The sequence below is a fragment of the Eleutherodactylus coqui genome, chromosome 12 (assembly GCF_035609145.1).
Source record: "Eleutherodactylus coqui strain aEleCoq1 chromosome 12, aEleCoq1.hap1, whole genome shotgun sequence".
NCBI lineage: Eukaryota > Metazoa > Chordata > Amphibia > Anura > Eleutherodactylidae > Eleutherodactylus > Eleutherodactylus coqui.
Window position 1 is genome coordinate 79933484 of NC_089848.1, and position 27019 is coordinate 79960502.

The window sequence follows — 27019 nt, forward strand, 5'->3', positions numbered from 1 at the left end:
CCTATTAGGGTGGATTCACATGGGCGAGGAAATTGCGTGATTTCCACAAATTTTTTCTAAAAAATTGCGTGACTGTATTGCAGGTGGCAGCGATGCGATATTATTTAAAAAAAAAAAAAACAACCAAAAAAAAAAAATTGCTGCCGCTCAAAAATCGTGGGCAGAAGGACACTATTTTGCTGCAATTTTTCTCACGGCAAAATTGCGATTGCCCGTGTCTAACTAGCCTTACTCCTGTTTGCGGTGTGAAAAAAAACCATACAGCATGCTCTATTTTTGGCCCTACGGGAGGAGCGCAAATGCGGACTCAATAACCACGCAATATGCTGCGCAAATCCGCGGGAAGAACACCACATCTGGAACTCATTAGGCTAAATGACCTTTTAATTCGGGGCGTTCTAGTGTCTTATTGACAAAAAGTACAGTGAAATGCGCCGATACGCGTGCAAATCTACCTCGTTTATAGCGCCAATGCATAGCGCTGAGACGAACGTTCTTGTGTGAAGGGACTCTTATGTAGCTGCTGAAGTCCCCTTTGTGAATAGTAACACGATATTAAGGAACTGCTATTCGTGCGCGTCTATATACTGCGTCACAGCGACACAATGTTACACTCTTCTAACAATACAAGTATTAAGTATCCGTCCGGCGTATCCATGTGTGCTCGCCTCCAAGTCCCTCCCCAACTCCACATACAGGGAGATTCTGGGCTGCCCGGGTAGAAGGAACAACTCCAAGTCACTGTCCAGACGCCAAAAGTCAGCAGTGGTATTATTTATTACCCTGGAGGTCTGGGCAGCCTATGGGCGCTCTCCACCCTGCACCCTCCTTGGAACTTGTAGCACAATGAAATCTGCAATCTTGTTTCTTATCCTACAAGTAAGTTCTTTGTAAATGTATTCATCCCCCTGTGACACCTTGTACGGTCACGCTCTCAGCTTACGCCATCGTTTCGAGATGTTTCCACAATACGCTTGCCCAGGGGAGATGCTATTTAGATCATGAGCTGTACTGATATATCAATCTTAACTTTTTTGGGGGAGGTGGGGTGAGGGTAGTAATGAAGGGGTTAAATATTGATACCTCTGTCACTCACCACGGAGCCGCTCTGATCAGATTTTGCTAACTGATATTTCTGTAAAAAAAATAATTGTATTTTTATTACATATGTAAAATGTAGCAGAGCTGAGTTTGTTACTTGGCACAAGTCTTGCTGGCATTGGAATGTGTTAGCATTGTTGGTTTTGCAATTAACTTTACTGTGTGATCTCAGAATCAAGTAAGTTTTCAAGAATGATGCAGAACCAGAAGACAAACTCAGCTCTGCAACACCTGTAGTGAAATTATTAATGCTAAGAGCTGCGTGTAAATATCAGCTGTTCAGAAGCAGACGTATGTAGCAGAGTTAAATTGCTCATTTCACATTTCATGCCTTATATTTATTAACATTGGCGCACGGATGAGGGATTTGCCATGTTGAAGGATAGGTGTAGCGTGCGCAGTGTTCCCCCAGAAAGTATACGCCATATTCTGCAAATACCAGGCTGTAACTGCCTCAGTGTTCCTGTTAGATGATTGGGGTAAAACTAGTGCAGGAGTGGTTCAAAACTTTCGAGAAAGATAAAAGTCGCATATTTTTGCATACATTTACTGTGCGACAAAATGTGCGACTGTTAAATGCCGGGAAACTGGTGTAAATATTTGATAAATCTGCCTCCGTGTATCTTGACATTATATTGTAAACCTTATTTCACTTTGTACAAAGAACTTTGTACCAAATAACAGATCTTAGACAAAGTCACCTCTACTACACCTGTACATGATGCATTCAGCTCTGCTACATCTTAACAAATTCTCAGGTTTTCAGGCACTGCTTATTATTGTAGTATCTTCTGTTTTTGGTAAATATATTCTGTTTTTTCTGTTTTTATTTTCATGAAATACAACTTTTGGGAAATGCGTCCTCGATTGGTTGGTGATGTTTTTAAAGAGACAGTGTCTTTATTCCCAGAAAATAAGAACTCTGCAGACTTGCTAAGAACAAAGAAACCAAAGCAGCCGCTGACTTCTAGCTCTGGGTATAGGGATTATTGTTCAGGGTTTGCAGTGGTCATGTACGGATGTAGCAGGGCTGAAATTGTGAAATGTACCAGAACAGATTTTGTCAGATGTAGCAGAGCTGAGCTTGCCAGCTCTACATGAGGAGTTTTTTTCATGCAGTAAACCTGACTTTCTTACATATAGATGTGATGTGTTTGTTAGAAGGCTAAGGTTACATTCACGCAAGCGAGAATCTTGCGCGGGCTTTGTGCGTTGCGAGACGCACAAATATGAACTCCATTCTTTTGAATGAACTCATTCACATGAGTGATAAGAATTGCAGCGTGACCTACCTTTGGGCGTTCCCACGGAACGCCTCGAACATTTTAAAAGACAACGCATGGCACAGGGAACAAAGGGACGTTGACGAGCGCGGCCGCCTGTGCGACAAACTTAAATCCTAGTGATACCATATGTGTTATCTGTAGTTTTACATAGGACTGCAACATTTATGGCATTGTCTTGAGGGTTACTTCACACGGCTGTGTTTGCACATGCAAAATCTGCGTGCACTAGACACAGGGAATGAGCAAGTTTTATGTACGCATTTCGTCTGTGTGCAAAAAATGGGTCCTGCTTAGAGATGAGCGAGCACCAAAATGCTCGGGTGCTCATTACTCGGGACGAAATTTTCGCGATGCTCGAGGGTTCGTTTCGAGTAACGAACCCCATTGAAGTCAATGGGCGACTCGAGCATTTTTGTATATCGCCGATGCTCGCTAAGGTTTCCATTTGTGAAAATCTGGGGAATTCAAGAAAGTGATGGGAACAACACAGAAACGGATAGGGCAGGCGAGGGGCTACATGTTGGGCTGCATCTCAAGTTCCCAGGTCCCACTATTAAGCCACAATAGCGGCAAGAGTGGCCCCCCCCTCCCAACAATTTTTACTTCTAAAAAGCCCTCATTAGCAATGCATACCTTAGCTAAGCACCACACTACCTCCAACAAAGCACAATCACTGCCTGCATGACACTCCGCTGCCACTTCTCCTGGGTTACATGCTGCCCAACCCCCCCCCCCCGCACGACGCAGTGACCACAGCGCACACCAAACTGTCCCTGCCCAGCCTTCAGCTGCCCTCATGCCACACCACCCTCATGTCTATTTATAAGTGCGTCTGCCATGAGGAGGAACTGCAGGCACACACTGCAGAGGGTTGGCACGGCTAGGCAGCGACCCTCTTTAAAAGGGGCGGGGCAATAGCCCACAATGCTGTACAGAAGCAATGAGAAATATAATCCTGTGCCACCGCCATCAGGAGCTGCACACGTGGGCATAGCAATGGGGAACCTATGTGCCACACACTATTCATTCTGTCAAGGTGTCTGCATGCCCCAGTCAGACCGTGTTTTTTTATAAATAGTCACAGGCAGGTACAACCCTCGCAATGGGAATTCCGTGTGCACCCACAGCATGGGTGGCTCCCTGGAAGCCACCGGCTGTACATAAATGTATCCCATTGCAGTGCCCATCACAGCTGAGGTAACGTCCGATTAAATGCAGGTGGGCTTCAGCCCACACTGCATGCCCCAGTCAGACTGCGGTTCTTTAGAAGTGGACACATGCAGTTACAACTCCGTGTGGACCGACAGCATGGGTGGGTGCCAGGAAGCCACCGGCGGTACATAAATATATCTCATTGCATTGCCCAACACAGCTGAGGTAATGTCATGTTTAATGCAGGTGGGCTTCGGCCCACACTGCATGCCCCAGTCAGACTGGGGTTCTTTAGCAGTAGACACATGCAGTTACAACTCCCTGTGGACCCACAGCATGGGTGGCTCCCTGGAACCCACCGGCAGTACATAAATATATCCCATTGCAGTGCCCAGCACAGCTGATGTAACGTCAGCTTTAATGCAGGTGGGCAAAAAATTAATTGGATTACACTGTAGGCGAGGGCCCCAAAAAATTGGTGTACCAACAGTACTAATGTACGTCAGAAAAATTGCCCATGCCCAACCAAGAAGGCAGGTGAAACCCGTTAATTGCTTTGGTTAATGTGGCTTAATATGTAACTAGGCCTGGAGGCAGCCCAGTTAAAATAAAAATTGGTTCAGGTGCAAGTTTCAATGCTTTAACGAGCATTGAAACGTATAAAAATTGTTTACAAAAATTATATGACTGAGCCTTGTGGGCCTAAGAAAAATTGCCCGTTCGGCGTGATTACGTCAGGTTTCAGGAGGAGGAGCAGGAGGAGGAGGATGAATATTATATACAGATTGATGAAGCTAAAAGGTCTATGTTTTTGATGGTGATAGAGAACAATGCTTCCATCCGCGGGTGCAGCCTACGTATTGCTTAGGTATTGCTGCTGTCCGCTGGTGGAGAAGAGAAGTCTGGGGAAATCCAGGCTTTGTTCATCTTGATGAGTGTAAGCCTGTTGGCACTGTCGGTTGACAGGCGGGTACGCTTATCCGTGATGATTCCCCCAGCCGCACTAAACACCCTCTCTGACAAGACGCTAGCCGCAGGACAAGCAAGCACCTCCAGGGCATACAGCGCGAGTTCAGGCCACATGTCCAGCTTTGACACCCAGTAGTTGTAGGGGGCAGAGGCGTCACGGAGGACGATCGTGCGATCGGCTACGTACTCCCTCACCATCCTTTTACAGTGCTCCCGCCGACTCAGCCTTGACTGGGGAGCGGTGACACAGTCTTGCTGGGGAGCCAGAAAGCTGTCAAAGGCCTTAGAGAGTGTTCCCCTGCCTGTGCTGTACATGCTGCCTGATCTCTGCGCCTCCCCTGCTACCTGGCCCTCGGAACTGCGCCTTCGGCCACTAGCGCTGTCGTATGGGAATTTTACCATCAGTTTGTCCGCCAGGGTCCTGTGGTATAGCATCACTCTCGAACCCCTTTCCTCTTCGGGTATGAGAGTGGAAAGGTTCTCCTTATACCGTGGGTCGAGCAGTGTGTACACCCAGTAATCCGTAGTGGCCAGAATGCGTGTAACGCGAGGGTCACGAGAAAGGCATCCTAACATGAAGTCAGCCATGTGTGCCAGGGTACCTGTACGCAACACATGGCTGTCCTCACTAGGAAGATCACTTTCAGGATCCTCCTCCTCCTCCTCCTCAGGCCATACACGCTGAAAGGATGACAGGCAAGCAGCATGGGTACCCTCAGCAGTGGGCCAAGCTGTCTCTTCCCCCTCCTCCTCATCCTCCTCATGCTCCTCCTCCTCCTCTTCAATGCGCTGAGATATAGACAGGAGGGTGCTCTGACTATCCAGCGACATACTGTCTTCCCCCGCCTCTGTTTCCGAGCGCAAAGCGTCTGCCTTTATGCTTTGCAGGGAACTTCTCAAGAGGCATAGCAGAGGAATGGTGACGCTAATGATTGCAGCATCGCCGCTCACCATCTGGGTAGACTCCTCAAAGTTTCCAAGGACCTGGCAGATGTCTGCCAACCAGGCCCACTCTTCTGTAAAGAATTGAGGAGGCTGACTCCTACTGCGCCGCCCATGTTGGAGTTGGTATTCCACTATAGCTCTACGCTGCTCATAGAGCCTGGCCAAAATGTGGAGCGTAGAGTTCCACTGTGTGGGCACGTCGCACAGCAGTCGGTGCACTGGCAGATGAAACCGATGTTGCAGGGTGCGCAGGGTGGCAGCGTCCGTGTGGGACTTGCGGAAATGTGCGCAGAGCCGGCGCACCTTTCCGAGCAGGTCTGACAAGCGTGGGTAGCTTTTCAGAAAGCGCTGAACCACCAAATTAAAGACGCGGGCCAGGCATGGCACATGCGTGAGGCTGCCGAGCTGCAGAGACGCCACCAGGTTACGGCCGTTGTCACACACGACCATGCCCAGTTGGAGGCTCAGCGGCGCAAGCCAGCGGTCGGTCTGCTCTGTCAGACCCTGCAGCAGTTCGTGGGCCGTGTGCCTCTTCTCTCCTAAGCTGAGTAGTTTCAGCACGGCCTGCTGACGCTTGCCCACCGCTGTGCTGCCACGACGCGTGACACCGACTGATGCTCTTCCTCCGAATCCTCTGTGCGCTCCTCCCTCGGACTTACTCCAATTACTACTACCTGAGTGATAGACAACTGTGTCTCATCGTCATCATCCTCCTCACCCACTGAAAGCTCTTGAGACAGTTGCTGGAAGTCCCCAGCCTCATCCCCCGGACCCCGGGAACTTTCCAAAGGTTGGGCATCGGTCACGACAAACTCCTCCAGTGGGAGAGGATTCGGAACCATTGCTGCCCATTCTGAGCAGGGGCCCGAGAACAGTTCCTGGGAGTCTGCCTGCTCCTCAGAATGTGTCATTGTAATGGAGTGAGGAGGCTGGGAGGAAGGAGGAGCAGCAGCCAGAGGATTCAGAGTTGCAGCAGTGGACGGCGCAGAATTCTAGGTGGTCGATAGATTGCTGGATGCACTTTCTGCCATCCACGACAGGACCTGCTCACACTGCTCATTTTCTAATAAAGGTCTACCGCGTGGACCCATTAATTGTGAGATGAATGTGGGGACGCCAGAAACGTGCCTCTCTCCTAATCCCGCAGCAGTCGGCTGCGATACACCTGGATCAGGAGCTCGGCCGGTGCCCACACCCTGACTTGGGCCTCCGCGTCCTCGCCCGTGTCCACGTCCTCTAGGCCTACCCCTACCCCTCAGCATGCTGTATTACCAGTAGTGCAGAAACAGAACGCTGTAATTAAATGTGCCGCTTATTGGCCTGTGGTTGGAGGCTGACTTCCCTTACGGAACGCACAGCAGAGCCAGGAAACAATTTTGCGCAAGCCTGTAGTGAGACGTAGGTGCGTATGACTGAGCTAGTAGACTTCACAGCGCAGAAGCAGTCAAGTGGCCAAAGGCCAGTAGTAGGCCTTAAGTATTTTGCTTCTGTAGGCAGCGTATAATATTATGTATACTCTTTCCCTCTGGCGGGATGACGGCGATCATGTAACAGAGACAGCAGATCCAGGAAACAATTTTGCGCAAGCCTGCTGTAACGCATAGCTGCGTATTAATTAGGACTACTACCCCCAGCAGACAGATACTGTAGGCAGCATATAATATTATGTATACTCTTTCCCTCTGGCGGGATGACAGCGCTGATGTAACAGAGACAGCAGATCCTGGAAACAATTTTGCGCAAGCCTGCTGTAATGCTTAGCTGCGTATTAATTAGGACTACTACCCCCAGCAGATAGATATTGTAGGCAGCGTATAATATTATGTATACTCTTTCCCTCTGGCGGGATGACGGCGATCATGTAACAGAGACAGCAGATCCAGGGAACAATTTTGCGCAAGCCTGCTGTAACGCTTAGCTGCGTATTAATTAGGACTACTACCCCCAGCAGATAGATACTGTAGGCAGCGTATAATATTATGTTTACTGTTTCCCTCTGGCGGGATGACGGCGCTGATGTAACAGAGACAGCAGATCCAGGAAACAATTTTGTGCAAGCCTGCTGTAACGCTTAGCTGCGTATTAATTAGGACTACTACCCCCAGCAGACACGCAGTAAACTGAAGACGGTCACACGCAGCCCAAATATAGTATTTTTCCCCAATTTTTTGGAAAAAGCCCACTGCCTATATAGCCTGAATATCTCTTTCCCTGCCTCACCAGTACTGGCCCTATACTCTGTACAATGACTGCAGACTGCGGACGCAATGCTCTGCACGCCCGATATACAAAAAAAAAATTGTGCAACACTGCTAAAAGCAGCGTCAACAGTACTGCACACGGTCAGATGTGGCCCTAAGAAGGACCGTTGGGGTTCTTGAAGCCTAAAATAACTCCTAACGCTCTCCCTATAGCAGCCCCGTCACCAGCAGCACTTTCCCTGATTTCTGTCAGAATGCATCTGTGGCGAGCCGCGGGAGGGGCCGATTTATATACTCGGTGACACCTGATCTCGCCAGCCACTCACTGCAGGGGGGTGGTATAGGGCTTGAACGTCGCAGGAGGAAGTTGTAATGCCTTCCCTGTCTTTCTATTGGCCAGAAAAGCGCGCTAACGTCTCAGAGGTGAAAGTGAAAGTAACTCGAACATCGCGTGGTACTCGCCTCTAGTAACGAGCATCTCGAACACGCTAATACTCGAACGAGTATCAAGCTTGGACGAGTACGTTCGCTCATCTCTAGTCCTGCTCTATTTTTTTGTGTTTTGCGCAGCGAAACTGCTATAACAGGGACGAAACTACACGAGAGGAAGGGTGTGCCACTGCGCAAAAGAAGGCAGCTAGACCTTATTAGGCTTTAAATAGCCACTCAATTCCACGGAACGAGGAATAAAACATGCGCGTGTGTGAACTGGACCTCCACTTTGCGTCACTTCAGGGAAGCAGCGAGCCTCCGACATGACTTTTAGCCGCGGCGGAGCATCGCAGAATATTTCCCATTGTTTTCAAGGGGAAAACCTTGCGTCTCACTTGCGTACATCTCGTACGCCATGCGAAGCTGTGCCGGCCCAATTTAAATCAACAGGCGAAGCGAGGCTTCCCGTGAGGATGCCCAAAAATAGGACATGCCACAATTCTTTTCCCTCACCACGATGCGTGAAAAAGTCACCCGCATGTATGACCCCATTCAAAAGAATTGGCTCATATTCGTGTGAGCTTAGTGCGTCTCACAGCGCGCAAATCTCACGTGATGAGAGTGTGATATCGGGGCAGGAATCCCTTCCTTATATTGCGCTCGTGAACATAAGATTTGTCCGCGAATGCAAAGTGTTTTTTATATCAAAACCAACTTTCATCACTTTGAGGAACTAGCGATCCTTAGCGGCTGCTGACAGTCGCAGCGGTGGGTCTCCCATTGTTCTAGAGCAGGAATATAGGGAAAAAATAGTTTGACCTCACCCAGGGACAGCGCAGGGTTAGTGCCGGGCGACGGAGCAGAAGAAGCAGCAGAGCTCTGAAAAACTGGAGCTCCATGTCACAGCGGCGCTTGTGTGCGGCAGGAGGAAGGGAAGAAGCTGTTTGGTGGTGAGCGCTGGTGGGTACTGCTGCTGCTCCCCGACTCCACCATTCAGAGGTACGTATGGGTGGCAGTGGGGAGGAGAGAAAACTTGTGACTAGAGATGAGCGAACGTACTCGTAATGAGTACTTACGCACCCGAGTACCGCCATTTTCGAGTACTTCAGTACTCGGGCGTAAAGATTCAGGGGGCGCCGGGGGGCGGGGAGAGGCGCGGCGGTGCGGGGGGGAGCAGCGGGGAACAGGGGGGAGCCCTCTCTCTCTCCCTCTCCCCCCCACTCCCCACTGCTACCCCCCGTGCCGCCACGGCGCCCCCCGAATCTTTACGCGCGAGTACCGCTGTACTCGAAAATGGCGGTGCTCGGGTGCGTAAGTACTCATAACGAGTACGTTCGCTCATCTCTACTTGTGACTGATCGCACATTTGTTCGTGCAACCGCGTGTTTAACGCGCAATCGCGCTAACTAAGTCACGGCCGCACATTACATTCGTGATCACGCTAAAAATGGCGATCGCAACAAATTTCGACACATTCGCTCTAAAAGTCGCAGGAACTCCCCCCCCCCCCGCGCTTTGGAGGAGAAAAAAGTGCGTGTCAGAGAGCGAAAAATATGGTACTTTTTCTGCATCGCAACGCACAAATCTTGTGTGAGAATCTCGCCCGTGTGAAGCCAGCCCAACACAGACTTCAGTTTATTTGGCATAACCGCAGTGATATCCCTACAATTATCACAGCTAAAGCCGGCGTCACACGGGCATATTTGCGCACGTGATACGTAGCAATTGCAAATAAAAACCACTGATGTCAGCAAATTTGTTCCCATTTCCATATTTTGCATGCAAATAAAAACGTGTCACGCTCTATTTTTCTACACATTTGCGCACCAAAGGTCCTGACTGAAGTCAAATGCGTGCACAATTCGCTAAGAAATGCAAACAAAGATCTGGTACCGTGTTAGCCAGTAGAGCAAAATGTGATTGTTCTCAGCAAGAGAAATGACCGTAATCTTGTAGATATGATACCTTTTAATGGCTAACAAAAATAAGCCGGAAGAAGTACCCTGCGTTGGTTCGGAAGCTCGCTATTATTACATCATGTATTTTTGTTAGCCATTAAAAGGTATCATATCTACAAGATTACGTCGTTTCTCTTGCTGAGAACAATCACATTTTGCTAAGAAATGCGTAATATGCTGCGTAATGCTGCCTGTAATTAACATTGCGTATGGGCTGCAGGTACCTGTGTCATCGCTAAGTGACGGCGCAGTAAATGCAAATAAACAAAACAATACTGCGCGTGACCGCCTGCCTGCTTCCGCAGTCATCCGCAGTACAGTTTAGGGAGGTACGCAGGGTCACCGTCCAGAATCCACTGCGGGCCTCTCGTATGCGCAGTTTGATCTGGTCATATGAGCCCGGCGTAATATGTACATGCGAGTTTCCTATGAATGTATCGCGATTTCTAATTTTTAAGTGATTCAATGCAATATTCAGTGCGACGCACTGGCAGTGAACGCCGCAATTTTACAAGCGAGATATCGATCCAAGTGTCTCAGCCCTATATCGCACTCGCCGTGTGAATGCCCCTCAGTGAGTCACGTGTCACCTGTGCATGCCGGGCCACGGCCGCCAAGTTTGCAGTTAATCTTGTTAATCTGCACTAATGAGATTAAGGAAATAATAATCATCCGCCGCTTGTCCGTGCTTCCTGGGAAATGAAAAGTGACTTTATAGAGTAAGGAGCCTGTGCGGTCTATGATGCCTACAGCAACCAATCACAACTCAGCTTTCACTTTTCTAGAGAAGTGTAGAAAATGAAAGCTGCACTCTGATTGGTTACTGTGGGCACCAAAGACAGTTTTACCATCAGGCAGTTTTGATAAATGAGACCCGTGATATTAGAATTAGCGCAGCTGAGAGTTATGGCGCACAAACGCAAGCGTATTTTCAGACCGTATTTTTTACTGATTGAATACAGAAAGCACACAGAGCCATTGAACTTTATTGGTGCATTCATGGACCAATATCACCCATTAAGGGCTTGGACAGACGAACGTCTAACGTAATACACTTGCTCCTGCGCAGCGAATGAGTGTGTTTAACGTTCGTGCTTTGCACAAATATGGAGTGTTTACGCAGGCACCGCTCGTTCACACGGGCAGGGGGATCAGCCCTGCTTTAAAAGGCAAATTTGCTTAGCGAGGTGCTGGTGATTGTGGCTATGCGATGAGTTTAGTGCATACCCGTGTGGCCAGATGTACATCATGTTTGCGCAACTTCCATAGGTCACGATCCTATTTTTGTGAAAACGGGCACAAAAAAAGAACGAGCGCAAAATCACAGCGTTTCACATTGGACTGTATCATGCATGCTGTTCTCGGAGGAAGGGGGGGCGTAAGTTCTGGTATTATTGTATCTTAACACCATCAGAAGCTAGGGGGTTGACAGGAGGAACGCCCCTCTCGCACCCCTAGCTATCGATTGGCTCAAGAAGCGAAGGTCCTGAAAGGAGGTAAATTGCATGTGCAGGCGCCATAGTAAGCCTGTGAGGAGGGCTCGGTGTCTGTTAGCCGCCGCTCAGCTTCAGCGCTGTTGCAGCAACTAAGCGGCTGTCCCCCGACCTCCCAGCTGTCATCCTCCTTCTGCTGGCTGCAGGCTGGTGGCTAGAACAGTGACTCAACCACCGATGTTGGCTGCCTGCTCTCCTAATACAGTGTGCAGGCGGCGCATGTCAGAAAGTCTTGCCCTCTGCTGCTGCTTCCCTGCTGTACTGCTGCTGTGGCTAGTCGGGCCGGTGCTGTGTCCTCACTGATGCCGACCGGAGGGAAGGAAAGTGAGAAGGGGAGCGCCTTCAGTGGCGCCAGTGGCACAGTTGGTTCACAGGCCGGTGGCCTCCTTCATGCCAACCCCGCTCTGTGCTGTAACACACAGCGGTGTGCGTTATTCTGGGCGGACAGCGGAGAGAGGGGTTTCACCTGCGGCAATGCACGCCTCCAGCAAGGGCCAGGAAGAAATGGAGGTGCAGCTCTCCCTGGATTGCAGCGGAGTGCCTTCTTCTGGTCAGACGACGGGAAGGGGGTTTCACCTATGCTCGCTTCAGAAAGGAATGGAGGTGAAGGCCTCCCTGGATTGCAGCTGCAGCATGAGCTTACTGGGCTGGTAGGACCTGCAGCCCATCCAGCTCTGCAGCCAATCAGATTCAGGGGGCGTCAACCCCCCCCCCCCCCCCTCCCCGTCGATCTTGACTTCACCAGTTCTTCCTGGTGGCGTCAAGATACAATAATAGCGTAAGTTCTATTACAGTACTGCTGATAATTAGAGACTCCTGACATAGTTATAATGTAGTAGTTAACAGTTCATGATCGATGATTACATACTTATGTCTTTAGCTTATTTAGATGAATATAGAGTTTAATGATATTTACACTGTCCTCCCAGCAGGCAGAGATGGTACTGTAGCTGCTCATGTAATGCTGTACTAATGCATCGTGGGAATGCTAGCACAAAATGGTGAGAGCAACATCAACATGGTGCCTAATAAGCTTTAGAGAGGGGGATGCACTGCATGGAAGAGAGTGCAATACACAGAGGAGTCCTCCAGAGTGGGACAGACAATCAGGTGATGGGATAGAAAAATGTATTTTCAGGGGAGTGCTTCTTTAATAAACTCCTCCCAAATTGTTTTTAGACCGTTGTAGAACGTCTCATTTACCCAGTCATCAGGTTTATTAGTTCAGAAGTGGCACGGTCTTCAGAACGTGAATAATCAAATGATTAAAATATTAATACAAACGAAAAAATAAATTAGATTAGAGATCTTTCTCGCTGTATTGTACCCTTATTTCTGTTTTTCTGGCTTTCATTACTTCCTGCACTCATCACCTCTGAAATCTTAATTTCTTAAAATATTTGCAGTAAAAATTAATTAGTTTTCCAGTAACTTTGCTCACCTTCTCCTGCAAGTGTTTTTAAATGTGTAATAATGCAATCATTGCTGCATTTCATAAATATATCCAATAAGAGAACTATTACCCCATAAATTACACGCCCTCTTGCCATGAGGTCACTTCGCCTTTCATGGCTGCGGACAGTAAAAAGGTTAAACTTGCCACCGCCAGCCTCCACATTTCTAGGATGTGGTTATTTTTCCAAGTACTAAACTGTTAATTTCTAGTTTCCTCTTCCACCATAAGAATCCTAGAATGGTAGAGTTGGAAGGGACCTCCAGGGTCATCGGGTCCAACCCCCTGCTCAGTGCCAGATTCACTAAATCATCCCAGATATTTGTCCAGCCTTTGTTTGAACACTTCCATTGAAGAACTCGCCACCTCCCATGGTAACCTGTTCCACTCATTGATCACCCGCACTGTCTAATATATAATTTGTGTCTCCTCCCTTTCAGTTTCATCCCATTGCTTCTAGTCTTTCCTTGTGCAAATGAGAATAGGGCTGATCCCTCTGCACTGTAGCAGCCCTTCAGATATTTGTAGACAGCTATTAAGTTTCCTCTCAGCCTTCTTTTTTGCAAGCTAAACATTCCCAGATTCTTTAACCATTCCTCATAGGACATGATTTGGAGACGACTCATCATCTTGGTAACTCTTCTCTGAACTTGCTCCAGTTTGTCTGTCTTTTTTTAAAGTGGGGTGCCCAGAACTGGACACAGTATTCCAGATGAGGTCTGACTAAGGAAGAGTAGAGGGGGATAATTGCCTCACGTGATCTAGACTTGATGCTTCTCTTAAGACATCCCAGAATTGTGTTTGCCTTTTTGGCTGCTGCATCACATTGTTGACTCATGTTCATGAGGGGCAGTTAGAGGACTTAGGCCAGGTTCACACTAGAGTCTCGCATGCTGATATGTTTTTGGAGTGTGGATGAAAACTGGAGTACCTGGAGGAAACCCACACAAACGTGGGGAGAACATATATACAGTCGAGTGACTTTATTATGTCGACTTCCTACATTTGACGATGGCAGCGCAGAGCCCATGAAGGAAGTGATGTGCTGGTGTGGGTATATAAGGTATGCGATAGGTCATCTGCTCTCATATCACTTGTTGTTGTCATGGGTAAAAGGGATGATTCATCAGAGTTGCAAAAAGGGATGATTATTGGTTTTTGGGCCGGGGGTGGCAGTATTTCTTAAAGAGCGCAGTTTGTGAACTGTCCGTGTTCTGCTGTGTTGAAAGTGTATCGTGAGCGGACAAAGGACAACCTTGGGAATAACTGATGTGGAAGCTGCGGTGCACCACGTGTCACTGATGCGAGAGGTGAAGGTCGGCTATGAAGATGCATGAGGGCCGACCCATACACTACAGTGACGCAGCTCACCATGAAAATAAACCAGCGGGCCACCAGATGGGTCTAAAACAGTTCAGACAACTGCGTATGGGGCTCCAAAGCAGACGGATGGTCACTGCATCTGCGCTAACAAAACTGCATTGGAAGAAAAGGCTTTGATTTGCACAGCAGTATCGGAATTGGACCACCGCTGATTGGTAAAGGGTTGTCTTCTCCGATGAGTGCTGTTTTCTTTTTCATTGATCGCACGCTGGTGTGTCAGGTGAGAAACATCAGAGTACAAACACCCTGCAACCGTTGCTGGAAGAACACAAGCTGGTGGTGGCTTTATGGTTTGGGGAATTGTTTGTATCATTCTTTGGACTGGTCATCCATGTGGAGGACACTTTGAGCCGATTTGGTTATGAATCCATTCTTACAGATCATGTACACCCATACATGCTGATTGTCCTCCCTGGGGCAAATGGGAACTTCCAGTAAGGCAATGTGGCATGTCACATAGCTAGAAATGTCCGGCAATGCTTGGAAGAGCATGACCGAGTACTTCCCTGGCCCCCTAATTCCCCAGAATTCAACCCAATAAAGTATCTGTGTGTCGACCTCGATTGTTGTGTTCATGCAATGTATTTTCTTCCACGCACCTCCAGTAACTGTTGGATGCACTACAGTCAGCATGGCCCCAGATACCAGAGACCACCTACTAGCACCTTACAGGGTCACTCCCAGTCCGGCTAGCTGCTGTCCGTGCAACGTGTGGCTGTTATTTTGGATATTAGCTGGTGGTCATTATCTATCTATCTATTTTTGTATCTAACCTCCAACCAGTAACATGCAATAATGGCTGGTAACCTAATGGCTTGGTTACAATGTCTAGAAGTAATGTGTAAAGCTTCTTAATACAATGTATGTTATGAATGTGATGGAGGTCAGCACCTTCTCTTGTAATTTTAGAAGTTGTTACTGAACCTTTCTAGGTAGAAGTTTTTCCAGCATCTTGGCTGGAGCGCTGGGCTCCCTCTGGTTTACATAATCCTATTTCCGAGTAGCTGGCAGGTGGTCTCTATGCTGCCGCAGCCCTGCTTGGGAAAGACGATATAGGACTGTAGCTCCAATGCTGCAGATGTGAAATATGGTGTTAGTTCCGGTTCCCCCCCCCCCCCCTTATGTATTTGTAGTGGCCCAGAATGTCTATTCCTAGCCCCTCCATAAATGTCATACATGTAATGTCTTTTGTGTAGATGCACTGTACAAATTGTCTAGTCTCCTGTTATGTGTATTGCACAGCTGCAGTAAGTGAGAGGTTAATGTTTGGATGAGACTGGGAAATGCCTGAAAATGTATCAATTTATGTCCTGTCATGTGGTATATGAGAGATTAGAAGTATGAGTGATTTGGGTGTGGTAGTGAGTTAGAGATTCAGTCAGTTGAGAAAGTCCGTTCATCTTCTTCAATGGTAGAGAGGAGTGGAGTGCCGACCACATCAGGGTACCTTTAATCCTCATGTGGTGAAGAGATGGAAGAAGCGATGGTTCCTGAGAGTCTATATACCAGGAACTGTGGAAGAAAGAAAGTGAGAGAAGTAAGAGAGAGAGTTTGAGAGTGAGCGTGAAGTGAGAAGGGTGAGATTACCGTGCAGAGGTACTATACCCAAGAGTGTCTGTGGAGTAACCCTACCCCTATCCTCCTCTGGAGAGCTTCCCTTCCAGGAGTGGTTCCTGTCAGATAACCTGGGCTGTAGGACCATGGTCCTACTGTGTTTTCTCCCTTACCCTGAATTTGCTTTTTTGTCCTGCATGGCCACCTTTACATTTGTGCCTTGTATCACGTTTATCAAGTAAACGTTTTCCAGGCCCTGACTGTTCCCAGGAACCTTACACGGGTACATTAAAGGTCCGTTACACAGTTTACAGCTTGTTTATTTAATGCTGAGGGTCATTCCTATGGGTAGCAGAATGATGGCATCACCCGTGACAACCTTACCTCTTGTTGTTATGTTTATTGGCCATCCCTCTCCTAGGGGTGTCCAGAAGAGGCCCAGCGCTGCTCTGGCCAAGGCTACGTGTGTCCTTCCAGGAGGGAGCCTGGTAACTGCCAGCTCTACCATCTCAGCTCCTCAACATATGCCCTGTGTCCGGAGTCACCCTACGGGACACTGCAGTGCCCTACTTCGTTATGGCGTTACAAACAGGATAGGATCCTCTGTGCCCCACAAACATACCTGTGATACCACCGAGGTACACAAGAGAAGAAGAATAAGGGAAATTGTGAGGAAGTTTGGTGCTTTACAAGTTTCCGCGCCAACTGTTCCCGCCAACACAGATCAAAATAGCGCCCAACAGTCATCTCTCTCGTCTCTCTTGCCCATTCCTGCCAAGATTTTACCACCAAACAATTAGTACCAACAAGCCCATGCCCTGACTAAGCAAAAAGTAGAGGGGAGGACTGCCCCTGCTGAAATGACTTGGCACCAACCTCAAGCCCACCCCCAAGGGGTGGAGTCATCTGCCGCAGCAGAACTCAAGGACTTGTCAGAACAGAACACCTGTGACATGCCTTCTTACAGGATCCATCTCAATAGAAGCGATCTATGGCTACGCCCAATTGGAGATACTCCTGCTGAAGCCTTTCCCAGAAGACAGGCCCACTACTGGGGTAAAAACCCATGACTTCTACCACTACCTAGCAGCTCTCCAACTTCTCCGTCACCTGGTGCGGCCACCGAAGAGACGGAGCCAAGAGATGCAGAACCCACTCATCCCCTGTATACCTTCAGGTGGGAAGACGTCACTGCCCAAGCAGAGTACCCCCCCCCCCCTTGGATTCTCATTCATCACTGCAATGCCATAGTGAGGGATTGTCTTTCTGATCTCTTAAGATGCTTCGTGATCGAGTTCGAGGATCACAATTTTTCCTTTTACTTTGCCAGAAGCCGCCAAGTTCTGCCTAACCCACCTCTGCGGCAACCTCAACGGGGACGTGTCACATCTCTAGTTACAATCCGGGAAACTTCATCTTCGGAGGGAGACACCATGCAGGCACCTCCCTCTACTGCCAGTTACACTGTATTTGAGTGCAATGAGGAAGTCAGCCGGCTTCTGCAGAGCATTTCTTCACAAAGTTCAGTGGTGAAGATTTCTGTGAGCAACAGACCATCACAATCACCGACTCTGAGAGTGAGGAGGTCCAGTAGGTGGTGGTTGCTACTCTGCTCCAGTCCCGTAAGCATTTCCTCACGTAAAGATAGACTCTTTACATAAGAGACTCTTGTTTTTCCTGTGTTAAGCCCTTTTTCTTAAAAATGACTCCAAAGTTATTTCTCTTTTTCATAGTTTTCTAATAATGTTTTTCATATTGAAAAGTTATCGTTCCTGTAATGCAACAATATATTGTTCAAGTCATGTACAGGAGGTTGTAATTTTATTAATCTTAATGTGCTTAATAATTAAAAAAAAGAGTAATTTGTTCCCTTTAAAGTAAATAATGCTTAATTTTAAAAAATGCTTCTGTTCAGCCTAGTAGAAATTTTTCTCAAATGTACTTGCAAGTTATAATTTTTTCTCTCTCACATATCTCTCTCGTTTGCTCTCACATATCTTTCTCGTTCGCTCTCACATATCTCTCTTGTTTGCATAGCTCGTTCTCATATCGCTCTCACTCGCTCTCATATCGCTTGCTCTCTCTCATATTGCTTCCCCTCTCTCATATTGCTCTCTCACATCGCTCTCTCTCATACTGCTCTCTCTCTCATACCGCTCTCTCTCTCTCTCATATCGCTCTCGCTCTCTCTCATATCGCTCTCTCTCATATCGCTCTCGCTCTCTCTCATATCGTTCTCTCTCTCTCTTATATCGCTCTCGCTCTCTCTCTCATATCGCTCTCATATCGCTCTCTCTCATATCGCTCTCTCTCTCTCTCTCTCTCTCTCATATCTGAGATAGATATGAGATGAGAGAGATAAGGCCTATTTAGACACAACAATTATCACTCAAAATTCGATCAAAAGCCGTCTAGCTCTAAATGGGCCTATCTTTCACTGTTTAGCTGAACGACGGTTTTCAGTCCTACTTGAAACCCATCATTCAGTAGAAGGGCTGATAAGCAAGACTGCAGGCTGTGCTCTGCCTGGGGAGAGCTGATTACAGCTGATAACATTGTTACAGCTGTTCTCAGCCCCACCCGCAGAACAGCTGATAAGCAGGACCACACACTGTGCCTGCTGTCCTTGGTGCTGAATTCTGTGACTCAACAATGGAGCTAATTGCAGAGCTCAGACCTCCTGTTGTGATCTGCAACAGCTCCCAGAAACTCATTTGCATGCAAATGAAACTAATAAAGTACTAATAGCAATTAGTGCCTTTTAGTACTTTATGCAAAACGATAGCAGATCTTCCAATCTTTTGAAAGATATCTGTAAGTGTAAATGGCCCTGTAGATATTAGAGAGATAGAGATATGAAAGAGATATGACAGATAGGGATGTGAGAGAGATAGATATGACATAGTAAATAAACGTGGCATGGGCCAACAATATGCTCCTTTGTTAATGAGTCAATATTACCTCAAGTGCAATTCAGTGAGGCTGTTGTTGGAGCTAATTTCCTAGGAATGTTAGAAAAAGTCAGTCTCTCCAGTCAGCACAGGAAATATCCCAGCACAATTACGCAATTAGTACACTAATGACAATTACAGCAACTGTTAACACTTGTATCATTTTTACCATTTTTAATATCCTCTCAGTAAATTCCTCCGTTCACTTTCATTTAGAGTAAATTTACTTCTAAATTAAAGTAGGAAAAGATCAGCTTGGATTTCATCACATGTGGGAGCCAAGAGTCCTGAAATGAATGACCACGTAAAAAAAAAAATATAGAATACAAATAGAATTTGCACACTTTGGCAGAACCTAAAATAAAACTGTTGCTAAAAGTAATGAGTGATTAGTGGAATAATCAGTTTGCGTCAGTATCGTGCTGATTTCACGAAAATCATTATGACTCTGGACAGTCGATTCCGACTCTCATTAAAGTCAATCGAAGTGAAAATCAGGTTTACTCATTTGCCCCCCGGAAGGTCCCTAATTTAGCCAACGCCCCCTAAATTGCATGGGAATACAATCACACGTCTGGGGAACACTGTGCTCCTACCAAAAATTCCTTCTCCTCCTGTAACAACCCGTCATTGCCCCTGAGGCCCTGTACTGTCTATTCCAGCAGGTATCCGACCTGTTGATCAGTATGACCATACCTGTTATCACGACTGACCATTTTGGTTTCTTCCTCACACGAAAATGGCACAGACATCTTTGATCTGCAAGCACTCCACAGGCATCAAGTAAACTATCTCCATATGGCGTCTGCTAGCGGCATGCACCATCTGGTACTCCATGATCGCTCTCTTGCGCATGGCTGCCACAATGTAAGCACATCACAGATGAGATGGTTGGGTGGTAGCCTGAACTGTTGCTGCATCTCCGTTACAGGTGTTTGTGTCCACTAGCCTGAAGGGCAGCATTTTCATTGGAAGCAGCTGTGCAATGTTTGCATTCAGGCTCTGTGCTCAAGGATGGTGGAGCTGGCTGGTCATAGCTGGAGGATGGAGGGCTAGCTGCTGACCTGAGAGATGCTGGAATATGGGATGGATGCCAATGTCAGTGAAGATGGTGGTAATAGTGGAGGCTCAACCTCTGTTGTCTGCTTCCCACTCCTGGTTGTGAAGCCTGCAGCCTGATCATCAATTGCGGAGGAGAAGCCTGAAGTAGGCATGCTACTGACCCTACACAAAACTGCCTCTCTGTGCTCAGAGAATACTGCATGAACAGGGAGGGAGATGGAGGAAGAGGCAGAAGGGGGAGCAGAAGAGGAAGCAAAATGAGAGTGACTCTTTGCCCTCTGGCCTAGGTGGGCTCTCCAAGGCAGCTGGCGGTGGGAGTTCATGTGGCTGTTCATAAACAACCTCAACCCAATGTGTATGTTCTTGCCACATTTTAGACACTTACCACAGAGCTTACAGATGATGCAACAGACTTGTTATATAGGACGACACCACAGCAGACATTAAGTAAAAGGGGCATTACTCACTGGTTAAGGACCTAGGCAAAAGTAATACAGAGATGCGAGTCCTTGTACTAAAGATGCTATGAGCAGACAAAAACGCTGTGTTCTGTTACACTCTGCATTTAGTTATATTGCATTGATAGTTGCATGTGATAATCTTTCCCAGAAGGACTGTATCTTGTATTACGTGAGCTGCATGTCAGTGTAACATAACTAATTCTCACAAAGTATCATCAATAGTGTTTTCTAAGTAATGTTGCACTAAGTATTACTTCTAGGATTTAGCTAGCACCATATGGTACAAGTTGGATTTATACCTACTCGTATATAAACTCATACCTACACAGTTTTTTACCTGTATTTTTGTGTTCTGAAATAAACATTGTATATTTTTAGTAATTCTGTCTGCTGCCCCAAAACGTGCGTCACATATCACCACCCGTAACATTAGGACCCTGATGTTCACATGTGCCTCAGTCTGCCCCGTGGAGAAGGTAATGAGGTAGTAGCTGAACCAGAATTCTTATTTGAGTCTTGGATTTCGGAAAGAAAGCTCTGCAGTGTAAACTGTAGCTGAATTCAGGAGCAGAAGGTGACAAGTTTGACAGCATCAAGGAGAAATGCTGCCTATGAACCAGGTCAAAATGACATGTGGGATATTCCCTGCAGACAGCGCAGCCGGAGCAGATGTCTGCAATGTGAAACAAGGATGTTATAAGGTGGCAGGGAGAGCAGCTCTAAGAGCTGTACAGGTTAAAGGCAATGAATGAGATTTGATAAAAGCTCTACTTTAATATCCGAAAAAGTGCCACTATTGCATAGGCCAGTGTTTCCCAACTCCGGCCCTCAAGGCGCCACAACAGGTCATGTTTTCTGGATATCCTATAGTAAGAACACCTGCAGCAATGTGTGAGGCATTCACAAGAATTACATCACCTGTGCAAGACTGAGGAAATCCTGAAAACATGACCTGTTGGGGTGCCTTGAGGACCAGAGTTGGGAAACACTGGCATAGGCAATGTGGGATATTGTAGTTCAGCCCCATTCACTTAAACCGACCTTCCGGTTTCAAGATAAAATTCTGTCCCGGGCCAAAAAGGGTATATTATCTACAGTTGTTCTTCTCTGCTCTTCCTTCGACCAGTTCCCAGTCTCATTATTGGCCATCCAAGATGGCTGCAGCAATCTTCAGACTACCTAATCCCTCACAGTGAGTTTGTAATGTTAGATTAGCAATGCACTATACCTGCTCTCTGATTGGTCAGCGCTGCTCACATGAGAGCAGTACACCATGTGCCTTAGCTAGTCAGAAAATTACATTGATAAATTAAATCTGCCAACAGATTCACCAGAGGCATAACTTGAAACTACTGGGCACCAATGCAAAATCTCTAAGAGTGCCTTCAACTAGCAGACCTCATTCATAATGCTAGTATTCTCGTATAGTGTGGAGAAACCTTTTAGGACTTGAACCTGGAACTTCCTGCACTCCAAGCCGTAGCCCTTCATATTGAGCCATTCAGCCTATTGAACAGTTTACCTGCTGAACATGTTCCAAATCCTTGCTCTTGCTTATCTAGCCCCTGAACTGACTCCACTCAAGCTATCTCTCTGCCACCCTGCCTCCCTCGATAGATTGTCATCTCTTGTATCAGACCTCAGCTATTCCTGCAGACTATGTCCTGCTCGAACCTTCTGTGCTGCATTGTCATTTGTATACCAGACTCTGGCTGCCCCGTTACCACGTTTTCCTTCAGTGGTGGTTACAACAGGTGACTCCAGTCTTGCACTAGAATGTGACAGAATAAACACGCTCACCAAAATGGAGTCCATTGTAACCACACTAAGGAAACAAGTTGTGGAATTACAGGAGTTCTGTGCCACGTATCAGTAGAAGGTCTCTACCTTAGAAAAAGAAGTAGATATGTTACGGTAACAAGTACGTAAGTCACACCATTCAGAGGCCGACGTTCGCATGCCATTACCATCAAGATTTGGTGGGGACTGCCACCAATACAGAGGGTTTCTAAACCAATACTGCATCTATTTCCAGATGAGACTGAAAAAATTATAATTTATTATAACCTGCTGGAAGATGAAACACTTGCTTGGGCCTCGCCTTATGTGGAAAACGACAGCACTCTTCTTGATAACCTCCGCACCTTAATTGCGGCTATGGATCAAGTGTTCAATAACCCAAACCGCTGTGCAATGGCCGAAAAAAGGGTCGGCGTTTGGTCACCAAGTATATGGCGGAATTTCATTGTTGAGCCAACACGTGGAGTCAGTCCCAAAGAGGAGCTTCAGAAGAGGTTAAAGATTGAAGACACTGGATGATTTGGAAAACTTCATTCTACTATGTATCCACGTAGATCAGAAGCTTACGGAGCGGCGAAAGGAGAAGTTACATTTTTTTGGAAATAACCCATCCTATTCGTTCAGTCCATCCAGCTCAAACACCCAACCAAGGACAGATTCTTCACCTGAACCAATGCAGATCGACGCCATCCTCAAAACTCTCTCCATGGCAGAGAAAGAGAGGCACCACTTGGAGAATTTATGCCTGTACTGGGAAGAGGGTCCGGTCATTATGCTATGGACTGTCCTAATACGTTCCAGAAGTCCATCACCATCACACATGCTAAGATCATAATTACTCTGCCATCCCAAAAGAGCCAGATACTGCTCTTCCAGCCATTCCATCCATCACCCAAGAAGACGAGGAGAGGCATCACCCATCCCTGCATTTCATTATCCTTATCAAGATAATTATGCGAGGGCTGCAAAATCTTAGGCACTGCCATGTTAGAGTTAAGCGCAAGAGGAAACTTCATGGACTGCCAGTCCACTCTTGACAACCATATTGCAACCAGAGTTAAAACTACACGACGTCTGCAGCAAAAAGAAGGCCGCTCAACTACCCCCTTATTGGCCGTATGACTGTCCTATTGAGCTGCTTCCTGGATCTCCTATTCTGTTTGGTTGGATCTACAATCTTTTGGTACCATAGTTAAAAGTCCTTTGGGAATATTTGGATGAAAATCTAAAAAAGGGCTTCATCCGGTCCTCTTCCTCCCTAGCGGGAACACCCATATTCTTCATTGCAAAGAACGATTCTACCCTTCGACCATGAATTGATTACTGGGAACTAAACAAGATTACTATTGAGAATCGCTATTCCCTCCCTTTTAATCCCTGAACTGCTGGAGAGGCTTTGGGCAGCCCAAATCTTTATCAAACTGAACCTCAGAGAAGCAAATGATCTGGTATGGATCCGCCCTTGGGATGAATGAAAAATGCCTTTCAAAACAAAATATGAACATTTCAAACATTGTAGTCATGTCGGTTTTTGCCTTGGAGCAACTCCAAAAGAACTGTCTATATATCAAATTGAAGACATGTGAATTCGAGCAGACTCAGATGCAATTTCCTGGGTATATCATTTCTCTAAGCAGTCTCAGCATGGATCCTACCAAAATTAAAGCTGTTGTGGATTGGCCTATTCCCAAAAGTGTAAATGATGTACAACACTTTGTCATATTTGCAAACTTTTATAGAAAATTCCTAAAAGACTTTTCAAAAAACATCTTGCCTATCACCACTCTCACAAAGAAAACCGCAAGTGCCCAGAGGCGCAGGATGCCTTCGAAAGTGTAAACACTCTTTCTAGATCTGCACCATTATTCGTCCACCCAAACCCAGAATTGCCCTTTGTCATCAAAGTTGACAACTCCGATTCGGCAGTAGGCGCTATCTTGTCACAATGAGTCGGAGATGAGATGCAGCTGCATCCATGTGCGTTTCTAACCTATATCTTATTGTCTGCAGAAAGAAACTATGACATTGGGAATAATTAACTTTTACCTATCAAGGTAGCCTTCTCTGAATACAGACCTCTGTTGGAGGGAACTCATCATCTGGTGACTGTTCCTTTGTACAGCCAAAAGATTATCAGCGAGACAAGTGCGATGGGCCTTGTTCTTCTCCCGGTTTAACTTTATTGTCTCCTACCAGCCTGGTTCTAGGAACAATAAAGACTATGCCTTGTTGAGGATTCAGGTTGAATCAGGGAAGGAGGCTGAGATGATCAGTACTATACTGGTCCCCCAAAATTTGGGGGGCATTCTTAATCCTAATGAATTACTAACAAAGGTTAAAGAAGGGTATAAAAGTGACCCTTTTCTCAAACAACCTTCTGGGGAAGTAAATCTTTCATACAAGAAAGTGTTCTGGTTGCAGAAGAACAGACTGTATGTTCCAGACACAGGACGACTGAAGGTCCTAAAACAGATTCATAACCCCAAACTGACTAGCCATCCCGGGATCTCAAAGACATTGGAGCTCCTACTTCATTTCTTCTGGTGGCCCAATTTCAAGGAAAATGTGAGAAAGTATGTGGACTCCTGTGATGTGTGCATGAAATAAGGTACCCCAAGCCTGTCCTCTGTGTCTTCTACAGGAACTTCCAGTTCCTTCCAGGCCTTAGGGATCCATATCTATGGACTTTATTGTGGACCTCCCTCCGTCAAAAGAGATGACCACCATTCTCAGTGTGGTGGACCGGCTTACAAAGATTGCTAATTTTATCCCTACCGTAGGAATTCCTACAGCTGAGTACACAGTGAAACTGGTGATCAGAGAAATATTCCGACTTCATGGTATCCCTGATGATGTAGTTTCTGGGCCTCACTGTGACTCTATCATCTGCATTCCATCCCCAGTCCAACGGTCAAACTGAAAGAACATACCAGACCAGCTTGAACAGTATCTCCGTAGTTTCATCTCCCATCTCCAGGATGATTGGGTGGATTGTCTATCTACTGCGGAGTTAACGTACAACAATGCCAGACATTGCTCTACCTTACAGAGTTCATTTTTTGCGAACTATGGGTTGCACTCTGTTTTCATTCTGGGCCTCCCGGTTGAGACTCTGGTCCCCACTGTCAACCGCAGGCTCGCAAAGGGAATATTCTGCTCCACAGCATTTGTTCCAGCTCCTCCTTCAGCCTACTATTGCTACAAGATTGACCATTGCTGACTCCTGGGTTTCTTTCCTGACTACATTACCTGCCTCATCCCTTGTACTGCCTACTGTGATTACCCATTGCTGACTCCTAGCTTTCCATCTGACTACCCTCCAATCCTGCGGTTGCTACACCTGAGGCTCTACCTTAGTGCCTGAACTGCTTCAGTGACAAAACCTATAAACCCCTCAGTATCCTAGGCATGGGAGCCACCACATCCTCTGCAGCCCCTTTAACTATGCCCCTTGTCCCACATATTCTTAAGTATTTATAGGATCTTAGAAGGGTTGTCTGACAAATTTTTTTTTCCCTAGCTTCAGACCCCCTGTCCCCAGAACTATATAAAAGCAATATGTACTCACCACTTCGGTGCTCTACCACCATGGCATCTGAAGCCCCTGGCAGGCTTATGTGATGTCACTGATGTCCCTGTTGAGCCACCTATTGGCTTCAGTGGTCACATGGGTAAACAACGATGGCTGCAGAAGAACAAAAGGTCCATAGCTGGTGGTGCGAGAGCTACGCAGCAGCGGAGGGAGAAAGGAGTATTGTTTTTTTTCTTATTTATGACTCATCCCCCACCTCCAATAATGCTTTATAACTCAGAAAACCCAGAGAGTAGCCCTTTTAAGGTCTGAATTCTTCAAATTCAGAAAAAAAGTTCTGATGTAGCCTGAAGCTCTTCATCTTCTATTGAATTGTAAGTTTTATTTTCATCATCATGTCCTGTCTACTGCAAGGTGTTAAAACCAGTAAGAACCAGTAATACCACTTGAATTTCTCCATCTATAAAATTAATTTATATAGATTCCTGTTCTCCCATTGCTAACACTAGCTGCTATGTAATCTAGAACCACCCATTCACCATAGTCTTGCTTTTAATCAGTTACTTACCGAGACCTTCAGTAACCATTTTGGGTTTAGTCACAGAATTAGTCATTTTCACTCTTTAGAATGTCTTGCTCATCTCATGTGCATTTTCTTCTCACCATCTAAATGTGTGAAATACATTTCACCGAATCTTACATGGAAAAAAAATAGGATTCCAAGCACAAAAACCAAGCAAGCTGATGCCTTTATAAGGATGACCAATGCTTCTTCGTTATTGTGCTTCAAGGAGTGCAGATTACCGATGCACTACCAATGCTTAGTGTGCGTCAGGTAGTCAAAGTGGCGGCACAAATATCTTGCTTTGTCTGGGACTGGGTGGTCATTTTAATAAAAGCCTCCTGTATGAGCCAAAGCACGAATCCCTATGTAAAACTTTGAAAACTGTAAGACCAAGTCAACATTTTGATCCAAGCCATGAATATTCTAGGCAGGGGCGTAGCTAAAGGCTTTTGAGCTCGGGTGCAAAAGTTTATCTTGAGGCCCCACCAACTTCTCTTAACTCATCAAGGACCATGCATGATAGATATACAGCGCCTGGTCCTGGGCTTAAAACCCTGCCGAAGTAAAATTACTGCAGGGCTTTAAGCCTCCTGCTCTGCAATCAATAAGAGGAAGGACAGGTTATCAGCTGTTATTGACAGGAGAAGACAGGAGTGGTTTTTAACCCTTTCTGCCTTCTCCTTTCCTGAATACACAGCCCTCATTGAGCACTGTGTACTCA

The 27019-nt window shown here is 46.6% G+C and overlaps 1 protein-coding gene across 1 annotated transcript in view; it reads left to right on the forward strand.

Annotated features, from left to right (window-relative positions):
• Positions 1–721: 721 nt before the first annotated feature.
• LOC136586754 (corticotropin-releasing factor receptor 2) overlaps positions 722–27019 on the forward strand; it is a 251085-nt gene continuing 224787 nt past the window's right edge. Inside the window, exon 1 of the mRNA XM_066584954.1 lies at positions 722–879. Coding sequence (XP_066441051.1) covers positions 847–879 — 33 coding nt within the window. The 5' untranslated portion in view covers positions 722–846. The remainder of the gene's footprint in view (positions 880–27019) is intronic.